At 43.1% G+C, this 14,390-nt stretch overlaps 1 protein-coding gene across 6 annotated transcripts in view; it reads right to left on the bottom strand.

The window, feature by feature from the left end:
• Positions 1-7,490: 7,490 nt before the first annotated feature.
• SPOP (speckle type BTB/POZ protein) overlaps positions 7,491-14,390 on the bottom strand; it is a 30,052-nt gene continuing 23,152 nt past the window's right edge. For all 6 annotated transcript variants that reach the window (XM_085316373.1, XM_085316370.1, XM_085316368.1 and 3 more), the window contains 4 exons: positions 13,829-13,884; positions 13,266-13,388; positions 9,544-9,686; positions 7,491-8,805 (listed from right to left, as the gene is read on the bottom strand). In XM_085316373.1, coding sequence (XP_085172499.1) covers positions 8,661-8,805; positions 9,544-9,686; positions 13,266-13,388; positions 13,829-13,884 — 467 coding nt within the window. In that variant the 3' untranslated portion in view covers positions 7,491-8,660. The remainder of the gene's footprint in view (positions 8,806-9,543; positions 9,687-13,265; positions 13,389-13,828; positions 13,885-14,390) is intronic.

Consider the following 14,390-nt stretch of genomic DNA (forward strand, 5'->3'; position numbering starts at 1 on the left):
GGTCCCCGCGGCGCCTTCGGGCTCCACCTCTCCCGCTCGAGCCCCGAGCGCGGCTCCGGCGAGAGTTTCCACCGCGGCGCCGAGGCAGCGATCCCGCTCGGGCCGTCCGTTTCCCTGATGAASCCGACCCCGTTGCTCCAGGCGTCCGTCTCTCCTGCCGCATCCCGCCCGGCGGGAAGGACGGATTTCCTTCCGCCGGGGAGGTTTCCAGCCCGACCGGAGCGCCCATCCGCTACCCAAACGCCTCGTCCCCCGAAAGGCTCGCGCCCGCCGAGGAGGGCGGAGAGGCTGGASGGCAACAGCAGCACCGGGCTACCGCCCTCCTCCTAAACGCCTCCTAAAATAACGGGATAAAATAMAATAAAATAGAAAATAAAACCCGGCCGCGGCTGCTCCCGGGGYYGCRCGCGCTCRCGCCRGGCGTCGAGCACGCCGTCAGCGCTCGGAGCCGCTTCCCGCAGCCTCCGSAGAGGGAGCGGGGGGACTTTCGGGGGAAGGGAAAAAGACGAAAAGAGAATTCAGACAAAAAGTGTGGGGGGAATAAAAACAAGGCTGTCAAGAGGCAGCGAGCAGAGGACGGAACGGAAAAACTTGTCCAGCTCTTTCAAATCCCATCAGGCCCCAGCTCCTCTGCAGAGAATTCCCAACTCGAACGCTTTCCCACCACACACCTGCTTGCACTGAAAAATATGCTAAATAATTCAGCTCCACTCGCGTGCTCCCGCGCCGCAGGATGCTCCTCGCTCCTGTGGCATTTGGACATCCGCGCTGTGTTGTAGGGGAAGGGGGGATCGGGGTCCCCGGGGGGTGTGGGGGGCGGAGGGAGGGYGGCAGGGCACGGCCGCGGCGCCCGGGCCAGCGGCTCGCTCCGCCGAGCCCGCGGCGGCTGCAGCGCGCAGGGAGGAAGAGAGGCGCCGGGCGCAGGATGAAGGCAGGGAGAAGGGAGGGCTGGCGGGTTTTCCACCTGCCAGGCTTTTCTGATCTGCGGCAGATGCTTCTCCGCTTTCAACTGCAGCAAGAAGCGCCCGCTTTCATCTATCCTCCTCATCCAGAAATTTTCCCATAAGGAGGAAAAAAAAAATATATATATATATATATTTTTATATATATATCTTCCTCGGTCTACTGGAAGCATCTCTCCGTCAAGGACACGCGCCCGGATCTCCCGCACCGCGATCCCGAGAACGGCAGAGAGCCCGGGGAGCAGAAGGCCGCCGAAGGAGGGCTGCCGGGCGGACCCGTCGGGCTGCGGAGTCCCTGCCCGTTCGTAGGCTTTTCCAAAGCGCAGCCTTAAGACACTGATTTTAACTACGACGTTCTTCCCTTGCCTCCAGKATCAGACGCCAGTCGCAGAGACAAGTGGTCAGATGCTGAGATACCCAGTACAGAGTCTCCTTTAAATTTCTATCTCYGAGGGCTTAAAAACATTTGCACCCAGCTCAAATTGGCATTTTTTTYCAGCTATCAGTGAAAAAGCTATTCTTGCACGTACTATTATCCCAAAGCAAGTGTTGCTTACCTTGCAGCTTTCGTTTTGATCTCCTTCGCCCACTGGATGCTCTGGCACTTTGTCATGGGAAAAAAAAATATTTACTTAAACCGTTGGTGGCCAGCTTGGTGTTTGCAGCCTCTGTTAGAGCAAACATGGTATCTTAACGAAGGGACTTGCTGGCGTGCTGAACTCAGACAGATGGGATTTTAATTCAATTAGTATACTTTAATTACCTATTATAATAYAGGACTTAAAAAAAACTGGACACGTGCAGATGGGGTTTTTGAGCAGCTATCAATACTATCACGTGCTTATCAGTGATAAGCAGTATCATTTTACAGTGGTTTCTTTCGACCAGTCCTCTGCCTCACTGCTRAAAAAGGCTGAATTTTATGTAAAACTCTGTAAATTCTGCCTGATCTCTTGTTGTGTACTCGAACAGAACCAAGTTTTACAGTGGGCTACACTAGCAAATCAAGAAGAGTTGTGAAACGGGACACCTCTGTGTTAACCCATGTTCTCCCAGCATTTCAAGCTATAGCAGTATCCTAAAGTTCAAYGTATTTTTGCTCTGCAGATTGTAACCTGCTTTCCACATGTGCTGGAGAAGTTAATGCCAGCAGAGAGGCCTGAACGTGTATAAGAAACAGCTGATCTTGTCTTGGGACCCAAGGATGTGCCAGATTATTTCTTCTGGTCCCTCTCAAAATCATTTTCCACAATTATTTTCCAAGAAAAGCCCCAAGACAAACAATAAGCAGGGTCTGTTGCAAGGAGCCTCCCTCCACGACCGATCTGAGACGACAGGGATAAACTCATGGTTAGTCGGTGCTGATGCGGGGAATCTCCCCGAAGCTGTTATTTTGTGAAAACTACTCATTTTGAAGTCCGTTTCTGTCACACAGGGTTGTGTGCATCTAGGGATGGAACTARATTTTGGAAAAATATCCCTTTTCATCTGGTCGGAAGAGGGATATTTCATCTATAAAACACCAACAGAGCAAAAGCAGGTCTCAGAAGACAATTTTCCATTTACATTTTTATGAGCAAAAGGGYGCATCTTGGCATCCTCTCCGTTTATTATCTCTATTTCAGGAGCAAAGCTTAGAAAACAGGTGGAAGCTGAGCTTCGGCTTGTACAAAACTCTGACCAGGAGACGCGACATTACAGCACGCTCGCAACATCCAATAAACCTCTGAAAACAAGGTACCGGCCCAATTTTTTCTTGGCAGCTCTCTMGCCACGCGCCCGCTGCCAAGAACAGGGAGAGCAGAGGGAACGGCGACACAAGCTTCCCCAAACCTCCCAGTCTAACGAGCAGTTTTGAGGCTGCCACCGGGCGAACGCACCAYTAGCGAACGCCATCATCTGAACGAGGCACGCGGGGACGGGGGGGACAAGGAAGCATCTSGCCCAGGTCTGCTACCTCCTCGCGCTGCGGAGCTCGGAGGAGAACCGCATCTCCCCAGATCCACCCCTTCGTTCTCAATTAAAACGACAGAGCAGGTGAGTCCGCATCTTTGTGGATCTTAGTCCACCTCCCATTCCTTAGAGTTTAAACTATTTGCAAATATAAAAACTCGCTAACTGCTATACCTTCCTGTTCCCTGCAAAGCTCACGGTGAAACCTTCTGCCAAGTCCTAGTACTCTATGTATGAACGTGGACCTTAGAAAGAGAACACTTAGTCTGCTAGCTCGCATCTCACCAGCTACACAAAGCATTGGCCAGTAGTCCTTGCAACAGGGTTCAAGCATCTGACAAGTCTCCAGCAAACGATGGAAGTTTCTGCAAGCTGTAATCTAGCTTTGGTGCTTCCACAGACTAAAAACCTTCAGCTATTTTTGTCAAGTGTTTTGCTGTTTGGCAAAAATTCAATAATAAGCAATAGGTTTGCCAACACCACCTGCCTGGAGGTTTTTTTTTTAAAAAGACAAAAGACAAAGTTAGTGGGAAAGAAGTTAGGACACAAACTGCAATGCAGTACAGTTTGGGCAGATCAGTCCAGCGGCAACTAGAATCAACTGTGGGAAGTTCTCTAGTAGGAAGCAAAAAAAAACCAGCAAAAAAAAAAAAAAAAAAAAAAAAGGGGAAAAAAAAAAAAAAAAAAAAAAAAAAAAAAAAAAAAAAAAAAAAAAAAAAAAAGTGCGTATTCTACCATAAAAACATAGAATGATTAGGTGTGAAGAGGAAGAAGAGAAAGGACCCACCTCAGTTACGAGACCTAACAAATTTAAGAGCCAGTGTTTAGCTTGGTGACATGAATCCGTGTAAGGATGGCACTGCAGAGGAGGCACTCCAGCTACCGCATCAGAAGCGGCACCGAGGAGCAGGCCTAGAGACATCCRTGCAAGGACGTCGCGCTTCAGAAGGACGCCGCTGCACCGAATATTGAGCACCGCCGTACCACCTCCTTCCATGTCAGAAGCAGGTTCCCCAGTTCGACGAAGGGCTTTCTCTAGCAAGTTTGAATGACTAAAAATGCTCAGGGAGAACCTCCACCTCTGTCAAGAGACCTCCACAAGAACCAGAACAACAGTTTGAAAATGGTTTTCATCTGTTCATTTTCATCCCATCACTCCTAGATTCACAACCTCTGCCTATTTCAAAGCTCAAAAAAACTTATCAGCTTGTTAGAAATATTTGAACAGTTCTTGTCCTCAACATTGCTCCCCAGTGGCAAGAGTCAACAGTTTCTTCTTCAATCCTTGCTCAGTTACCATATTCCTGATAGAGGAGCTCAAAGTAACATTCCTGCATGGGGATTAGGGAAAATACTCTGGTATAATACAGAGTTTGTTTCTGTTTTGGAGGGGAGGAGGAGGTGTTCCAGTTCCCATCCAATTTAGCATCCACATCTATATTAATTTCTCTCTTTTTTGGCCATTGATGCTTTTTAATTATTCAAAGAGGAGGTCTACATTTTATCCTTCTTGTCTGTGACTTTACATAACTTGATGGAATAATTGCAATCCTCTCTCTACCATTTCCCAATTTGCCCCATCAATTAACAGATTTCTTCAAGTGATTTTAATAATTTAGCCCTAGACACAAAGTCTAATGTATCAAGCAGGAGCAAGATGCAAAATCCAAAAAACCAAACAACTCCAGTCAGTGACTTTTCCAGACTGCACTCTACCAAATGAACTTCAAGGGACTTAAAAGGCCAGCTCCCAAAGCTGAACAGCTCCTGTTTTATCCATTACATGTATTTTCATTGCCATTTTCTCCCTGCTGTCTCCCAGTTTTCGTCCGTTGACTTCCCGTGCAGATAAAGCTGGCACTCGCTTGCTGTGCCACCTGTTGTTGTGCACACATCAGCAACACCGACAATAGTTTTAAAGTTAACTTCATACATACAAATTAACAGACACAAGAAACTGCAGAATTGCCAAGGCAAAATTTGCTGCAGCATGTGTCTAGAACTGCAGCCAAAGATCCAAGTGGCCAGCAGGTCAGGGGAAAAAATACACCCTGTATAATTAAATATCTTCATATTAGAGTAACAAAAAAAGTCATTAAATGAGTTAAGTAATTCCACAACACAAGTTAAATGGCAGTCATGAGAAAGAAAAACTGCATGGCCCAGACTGAACAAGACAATTATTTTAGCAGAGCCTTTTGCAAAATGAATTGCATGGAAGTTGAAAAATCTTCTGAAATGAAGTTAAAAAAAAAAAAACTTTGGCTTCTTCAAGAAAGAGGAAGGAAAGAAAGAGATGGTATTTCGTCCTTAACAGCAGTGTTAGAACCAGAACAAAGCAAGAGACAGTTTCAAAGCACAGCAGCTCTCCCCACTCCCCTGTTTGTTCTGCTCATAMGCAGACAAGCTGTTTCCTTTCATCTGGAAAAACTCACACAATAAGAAAAATACCTCAATAGAATCTCACTCTGTAATAACAAAGCCCAAGGGGCAGCCAGAAAGAAATCTTTTGGCCAGTAAAAAAAATAGTCGGTGTTTGGATCCTTGGAGAGGCTGACTGCTTCTGGGTATAGGGCATACGTACATCCGACTGCTGCCTAAGGAGGTCAGCGGATTCATTGAGAGTTTTCTTCTTCTTGCCTCTCCTCTCCACACCCAGATGAAGCCTGCAACCCTCGTAGGTCAACATAAAAGCAACTGGAGGAAACAAGAGCAAGGGAATAATAATAAGGAAGCATATGAGAGACCGCACCGAGGGATGAGATGCATCTCTGTGACACTCTTCAGGAGGGGGAGAGGAGGAGGAAGGAAAAGCGCGAGGACAAGGCCCAGTCTAAATTCTGAATCCGAATCTGTGGCAACTGTGCCGCAGTTCAGGAGATTCTGTAAAAATGTCTCTCTGAAATATTGTTTTGATAAATACGCCATCTCCTTGTGGAATTCAAATCTCCAACTGTTCAACTGGCATGGACATCTCTGCAGTAACAACACATGCCACAGATTGTGAGTTAACTTGAATTACATTTCAGATCTGGGGAGGAGAGGATGTCAGTGGGAGGTTTATGAACAGTATGCTCTAGCTCTGATGTTGTTATAACCAGATGGCTTTGGCTGTATCATTTACAACAAAAAACAAACAAAAAAACGCGAAGTTGACAAATAAATCATTAATTCACCTGCAACTGGAACAATCCGAACAAGCTGCTTCCTTCGTGCATCTTACTCCAGACCTGCTACGACAGTGTGCTCTGAGAAGGCACTTGGCCCCACGGGAAGGGCTGGGGCAGACACGTCCCCAACAGGTCACCTTCCTGCAGGTATCTCCCCACCCTCCAGGGAAGGCGACTGCCAAATCTGTGTTGCCCTTCTGTAAATACCTCCCCAAAGACGACTCAAGCTACGTGATGTCAACATCCATCTACCTTCTTTGGGGCACGTCTACATCCCAGGGAGAGGCTGAGCCAGGGACACTCCTGGAACAGTTGGTCACTTTAACACGACAAGGATAAAACGTCTCATTCGGGAGGTCTGAATACTTCAGTAAACAGTGCAGTTACCGCAGCATAATTAGACATCACTGTGCCGCACAGACCACTTCTGCAATTACCTGGCAATGAACTTTTCATGTCTGCATGTAACTGTAAGCGAGAAATGCTGGGTTTGAGTTCTGACAGGGTAGTGGGGAGAATCAAAATAATGACTAAATGCTTTGCTTACCTAAAAGGAAATGCATGCTAAATCCAATATAAAAGGAATTAGCAGAGTTCAACCAACAGAGGTATTATGGGAATTTGTGAACCAAGCAAAGGGAAGGCTTAGCATACCGAAGGCTGCGTGTGTTTATCATAAGAGCCTCCGTGGGGGAGCACAAAAAGGGGCAGGGACCCTTTCATGAGTCATCATTTCATAAAAATAGACTGCAGCTCTGCAGCTAGATTAAACACACGAGTGTATGAGTGGAGTTCTCCTTCACACAAGGGACAAAAAGCTGTGAGAGAAAATACGGCAACAGAATGAAAAATGAGAGACAATAGATACCTAATCCATTTTCCAGACAAAACAGAATTATTCTCTGTAATCCATTATGTGCCCTACCTGACCATCTTAAGGTCGAATCAATTTGCCACTGCCCTGGCACAGCGTATTTCAATCTAACCTCCATGGATATTTGGGGCTAAAGATGACATAAATGGATGGTGTCTTTCCTAGCCAGACACCCTACAGTGCACCTTAATGTTATAAAACAAATGGCTTAGTATACTCTCTTCTCACATTTAAACATAWGTAAAGGTAAAAAGTAGGACTATGGTTTTAATAGTAGTTACAAGAAGCTAACCCAATGTTCTCTGTTATTTTGGTAACACCTGCTATGAGAWATAAAAAATAAAATAAAAACCCCACAGTTTTGCATCACAATTGTGTGCAACAATTCTTAATAAATTCCATTTGAATTCCAGGAACAGCATGTCACTATCAATACATGGCAGCAGACCGAAAATAAATCTTTTGGTAGTTGGTTTTAAACTGGAGAGAGTCTTAAAAATGAAACAAACAAAGACAACAAATACCACACAGTACAAAATAGTAATTATTTATATTTTCAAAAAGAAAAAAAAAAGTTACCAGCTATTTTGAAACTTCTTCCCTGTAAGAAGAGTGACTAATAGAAAGGAACAGGACTGGCTCCTATACAGTCGGCAAGTCGGGTACAAACAGTTGTTAAGAATCATTTAGCAACTCAGGACAGGGACTTTTGACACAGCGTTCATGAACAATAAAATTTCTCCTTTTTTTAAAAAAAAAGGGGGGGGGGGGGAAGGAGGGAAATAAAGCAGGGAAAAATGCCAAAAACATTTCCCACAATATCTAAAAACAGTAACTGTTGTTCTTGTCAGACAGCACGCTCCAGATCAAGGATTTTCTAGTTCTTTCAAAACTCATGCAGACTTGCCAAAGGCTGCCTTCAGTCTATTCACACCCTCCAGAGCACATAGCCTTTTACTGTCCCCTTTCACTTCAACCTGTCATTTTATAAAGGTGTTTTTTCTTTTTTTTTTCCTTTTTTTTTTTTTTTTTTTTTTTTTTTTTTTTTTTTTTTTTTTTTTTTTTTTATATTTTTTTTTTTTTTTTGCAATTAACATACAAGTGCTACTAACAGAGAAATTGATCTTCTTGTTGCTGGATGGCAATAAGGAGTTACACAAAAGTCCAGTTTTTAGCTCAGCTGGAAAGACTTAAATTCTCTTTTTTGATATAAATACTACTGGAGCTCCCACCATGTACTTTCTTTCCAGAACCTTACTGGAAATTCTTTTTAAAACCCCAACGCTCTCTCCAAAGCTAAAATGTCCTCTTGCTCCAGGCATCTGACGATTTGTTCTGTGCTGCCAGACGCAGAGACGTTGTTCTCCCCCAGTACCACTGCTGGGTTATTCCGACTCGGGCCGGTGCCTAAACCGAACCCTGTACTTAATTGACTCAGCCAAGTCGAAGGGAACACACAGACGATGCAGCGACAGGGATTCGTTAGGTTGAACAGCCCCAGAGCCCCAGGCCCACCCTCCCCCCTCTCCCCAAGTTACTTGGTGCTGTTTTAAAAAGTCTGGGTGTCACGAAGCAGTCTTTTCCCCCCAACAACAGAGTAAAAGCTCCACAGATTTCGCTGTCTACCTGGTGGTCAAGGTTACAGCAGCAACAGCAGATGCTGCTTCCAGAAAAACATGGGGTGGTGTGACAAACAGGACTTTAGGATTGCTTCAGTCGCTTACGTGGGGGTCCCAGAAAGGGACACTGYGCAGAGGCCAGAGAGCGATATGCCTCAGCCACCAAGTGGGGATGTGATACTACCATCGACTTCCAGCCTGATGTCTCCATGACGTCAGATGCATGACTATAAATAAGAGAGAATAAATCTGAAGTTATCAGTCAAAGACAAAATAAGATTAAAAAACAGATTCTTTTCACAGGYCTAAGAAAGCTGTCTTTTTTAGTTTACTGTTCTAGGATCACTCTGGATGTATGTTAGATACATTCTGCCAAACTCATACATTTTGGCTCTGCTGTCACAATTTTATACTATGCAGTTCTTCAACTTGTGTATGAGTAACTCAAAACACACATGATCCCAGGTGGAGGACAACRAGGAACACAACGCTCACCTGCCCTGACCCTGTAAGCACTGAAGTGTTTTATATCAATATAGAAAGTACAGAGAAAAGCTGTACTAACTGGCCAGTAGGGCTAAAAGTGCTTCCGGGCATCAAAGTAGCTGGCAGGTTTTTTCATTTACTAAAAACTCTTGTTATAATCAGTAGTACAAACAGTCCCTCACTGTCAGAGCACCTGCTACCAGTTCTCAYGATCACAAGACTAGCCTCAGCATGGCCTCACAAAAACAGTCCTGCTGTATATCCTGAACAGTTTCAGCAGGGCTTGGCTAATCAGCCCTTAGGACAACGCCACTGCTAGAAGGCCAAATAAAGGATCACAAGGGGAGAAACTGAAGGACAGAGGAGAATCTGCCCTGTGTGTGATGGTTCACAAGTTGTAAACTCTATAGCTTGTTTAAAAAATAAAATAAAATAAAATCCTCCAGATTCGTTGTATCCTGAAACAAGAGTAAACTCACTAGTTAATGAAGTCCACAGCTTGAGTTTTTAGTTGATCTGCACTATGTAGGTCAGCCAGAATGAGAATCTCAGCCGCATTTTCCACAGACAGATTACTGCACAGTGCATCCTCGCACATCACCTTCAGACGTTCCAGAGCATACTGCAAAATACAAGCCAAAATACAGTTACACCGAAGAAAAAAACCTAATCAGGCCTGAACTGAAGCTCTACTTGTGCTGCTTCACTCTTCAGTAACAAAGACTATTTTACTATGCTTAAATGCATTATTACAAAGCAAAGAAGTATCTGAACTATGCTCAAAGTAGTGACCAGCAAAAAAGAAGAATCATGTGCCCACCCTGAGGAAAACAATGGATAGGAAACATACCCACCATAACTCTCATCCCAGGCTTCTTGTGTTACAGCTTTACCGGAGCTGTGGTCATGCTTTGAAATAAGAATTTCAGGTCACCTTTAACATCTATTGTTTTTATTAACTTGAGGCACGGAATGCTGAAGTCAAATCTTTTTTCTCACTCTAATAGTGCACAACAGTATTGCCTAGGTTCAGTGGGAAGAGCTATGTAACACTGAATGCTCCATAGGTGTTCCAGTGATGTTTTGGCAGCTTTCACACAATTTCTTTGCTGTTAATAGCCTGCACATTATGATCAGCCTTGCTCCAATATATGCTACCAGTTATAAACTATCTGTTCATAATATTAACGTGTTAAACAAAAGTCTCTGATTTATGGTGACTAARTGGAATGAAACATCACAGCATGTCTGTACAGCCCTATTCTAACTTCACATTCTCAATCTAAGAGTTTCTAGCCATTCAATTTTGCATTTACCTCAATATTTCTATACCTGCAGGATTAGGCATGTCAATAGTTTGAGGAAGTCAAAGGATACACCTAGAAAAAGAGTACCTTATAATAAAAWTTTCACACACTAATTCTGCAGCATTTTTGGTCAGTATTGAAACACGCAGACATGGCCAAGATTTTCAAAAGCAACACACTGATCTTGGGTGGATACATGTTCAGATAACTGCGAGCCTCCAGTTATCAAGGAATGAAACCCAAATCTCAAACTGCAGTCTTTTAGAATACCTAAGCGGGGCACCACCAAACTGAGACACTTCTGAAAAATCTTGGTATGTGTGATCCAATAATAAGGTTTGCAGCTCTTTGGAGGAAATAAACTGAAATTCTGAATATTCTGGATCCATGATTACCTATCATAGGGATAAGGAGAGTAGTCAGTTCTAATTAAGTTCTAATATGAGTAATAACATTAATACTACATAAACTGTCCTAAAGATTAAACTCGTGAAATTGAGTAACATTTCTATAAAATGCTTAAGATTGTTAACTTTTATCTAAGAGAACTGCATCTGAGAGTATCCTTCATACTGTTTATGAGGTCTTTTGGAGATGTTGAAGATSACAAGGTACACAAATGCAAATTCTTCAGTATGTGAGGCCGCATTCCGACTCAGTAACAGATTTGTAAGGACTGCTCTGTCAACCTGAACGGACAGCTGGCAACCAGCTCATCTTCATGACTTTGTAAAGACGACCAGAGCACTTGCCATAGGAAGTGCACTGTTACTACAAATTGATTTTATATTCTGATTGAGATTTCATTCCATAATGATTAGATTTAAATGAGTAATTTTAGATAGTAAAAATATTCTTTTACTTAAGACTCAGTAATAATTACTTCAATTGAGGCACAGCACTTGCAAACAGGACAGTTTTTTTGTAGCAGAACATCTAAGAAAGCAAATCAAATTTATTTGCTTAATCTGTATCAATAGCTAAAAGAGTTTCAAATGAGGGACAAGCTATTAGTTTATATTACTGTCTGTCAGTAGCTTAAAATGCAGCAAACAAAGCTTAAAAWTATTCCCTTTATAAATTGATTATTCTCCTCCACGCATATACAATTTTTATTTGGATTTTCACTACAAATAGCTCAGCTTCTAATTACATAGTTGGGTAAAAGTAGCCATTCTGGTCTCTCAGGTACCAAGATTTCCCCTTCCCCCTTTCTTAATTACACTTTAAAAAAACCCTACCTAATAGCATCCTTACCCAAGAGGCTGAAATAGCATCTCCTGGGTTTAGAAGACGTGTTTTGTTTTGTTTTTGGTCTAATTACATATTTTCCCCAMGAGAAAGGAGCAACTCAGACAAAGCTGTTTCAGTCTCTTGAGTAAATATTAGATGTTTTATGTGCTTTCATGAAAGAGTTTTTATTTCTGCTTTTAAAAGACATATAATGAGTTTAAAAGGAGAAAAATTTACACTAAAAGCCAAGAAATTCAAAGTTAAAGCCGACTCTGTCCTTAATGTACTGCTTCTTACTTACACTTGTCTGGGTTAAAGACGGTATGCAAGCTCTCAATCAATACTCTTTAAATATTGAATAAAACATAGCAATGATTACAATCAGCCCAAGAATCTGCTTGCATTAGTTCCCATTTCACTTCTAGTTACAAGGACCAACTAATGGCATATGAAGCATTTCACTTCTGAATCACCATTTTTGATTAAGCCCAGGTCTGCAGTGACAGGGAAGTTGAYGGCCATGTGGTGGTTTGCGTGGAACATGCATCCGCATCTTAAAATCCACCGCCCTCACTGGCGCCTACAAGAGAATCCAAGGACTGAAGAAGCATGGAGACTGAACTACACTCTCACCCCTAGAGGTGGTCCCTCCAGGTCAGAGTTGAGGCACATTGGCAGGGCAGTGTGGAGAATCTTGCACTGCTGCTACCCGTGCTGAACCTGTTCGATGGATGAATAGAGGACTTTTAGTCTCCAGTGCTGTCAAACTGGCATCTTTCACCAGCACTAGGTTCACTTTTAAAAGAAAAAAGGAAATAAAATTTTGGTTATATATTACGAATTTTCACTGGTTAACATAGCTCACTGGCCAGCAGCGCGCTCTCTTCAGTCCTTGGTGCTGCAAAGGGAAGTAGACAGAACCTGAGTGGCTGGCAAGGCCACGGCGTTGTGCCTGCTACACAGGGACTACCAGCAGCCTTCCCATCACAACATCCCCGATACCTCCCTGCAAAATCACAGCAGGGTTAGGCAACAGGACTTCCTCCAGTGCACCCCTTCTCTCCTCAACAGCAGGAACTGCCACTGCAAAAAGACAAGATAAACAACAGGACCTTCCCACTCTGCTATCCATTGCTTTAGAGCATCTCTTAGAGCTGCTGCTACCAGCCAGACCAGAAGGAGAAGCAGCCCTGTTTGCCAAGACAGAACACTTCTTGTGAGATATGCTAACAGTCAAGCTAAAAAACATTGCCAGGTCAGTCCTGAATTTTTCTTCTCACTCCCAGCTCTTATGCTAGATCATGCTGAACAGCAACATCCTCTGAAATTTTAAGAAAATGCTTAAAAATGAGCAGTTGAGACAGAATTCCTGATTGTCGTATGTTAAGAAAGAGAACAAGAATACTCTATTACCCTTATTTTGTGTAGGTTTAAGAACAGAAATACTGCATTTTAATTTATTTCAGAAGCTTAATTTACATATCTATACTACATCTGATTTTATCTATACGCCACAGCAAGTTAACAGAGCAATTCAAGGAAACTACCCAACCACAATGATCTCAGTGAAAACCTTACTGCAGGAATCTCCAAGGAGCTCTGTGTAAAGCAAGGCACATGTCATTGCTGGTTCCCTGAACAGCCATAAATCCCAACTGTACCTTGTCAGCAGCTGCCAGCAAGTCATCAGCCATTTTGTCAAGATTTGGTGCCTTCCCCGTGTAAATAAAGCACATCATTTCCTTAAAAACTTCAGGCTCCACATCATTGATTTCAACTCGATTCTGTATCAGAAAAATGAAGCTTATTAAGATCCTGACAAGGTGCTAAAGGATTCTTTCTACCCAAGTTCTTTCGGTATTTGAAAAAAATCGCTACAGAGACACACTTTAGAACACGTACTACTCGCAAAAAGAAAAGGAAACAAAAAGGCGGAGATGGAATAATAAATGTTCTAAGTAGTATTTCATATCCTCTACTTTTCCCCGTCCCACCCCAGTCTCTTTCCCCAAGAGTAACAAAGATAACAATTGCCTCCTTGATCCCTTTCTTCCTCCCTTCAGGACAGCTGAAGCAGAGACCTGCATCTAATGTGAAAAAAACAGTTAAACGGTGACAATAGTCACAAACACTATCTAAGAAAGTTAAMTGAGCAGAGAAGTTAAGAGTTGACCAGAGAGCTATTCACCTAGCTGGGAAAGTTCTCCTTCCTTTAAGCACTTACCTTTTTACTCTCTTCCATTTCATGTTCAAACATGGCGCTGAAAACCGGGGAACGCGCTATGGCAGTGGGGAAAATAAAATACAGTTAGAGATGCTCTTTTATCCTCCAGAAGGAGCTAAGCATAGTCTGCCAAAACCCCAACATTTGTTCTGCTACTTAAYGGAGAAAAAAATTCTCCTATAGAAGTACAGGTCGTGACACAATGTAATGCAGCCAGCATACCCTGAAACCAGGTATAGCAGAATTTCTTGTGTCCTTTCCAACAAGGTTGAAGAACACACAGACAGTCACGTATGTTTCATGACTTTATAAAAAAAAGGATTCTTCTAGAAATCCTTTCTAGATCTCAAATCTAGAAATCTGTTAAGTTCTCCTCACAAACGCTTCAGGAGTACATTACAGTACACTATAGCCACAAAATCCTCCTACCATCCTCGTCCTGGGAGGAGGTAGACAATTAAAAATGMAGTAGATATTTTTCCCCTCCCCATAACAGTACTGTGATAATTAGTTGTCATGTTCACACACAGAACAGTCTTTTATTGCAGCTCTGCAATTAAAA

Source organism: Rhea americana, unplaced genomic scaffold (assembly GCF_003343005.1).
Source record: "Rhea americana isolate MKP2758 unplaced genomic scaffold, rheAme1 scaffold_468, whole genome shotgun sequence".
Lineage (NCBI taxonomy): Eukaryota > Metazoa > Chordata > Aves > Rheiformes > Rheidae > Rhea > Rhea americana.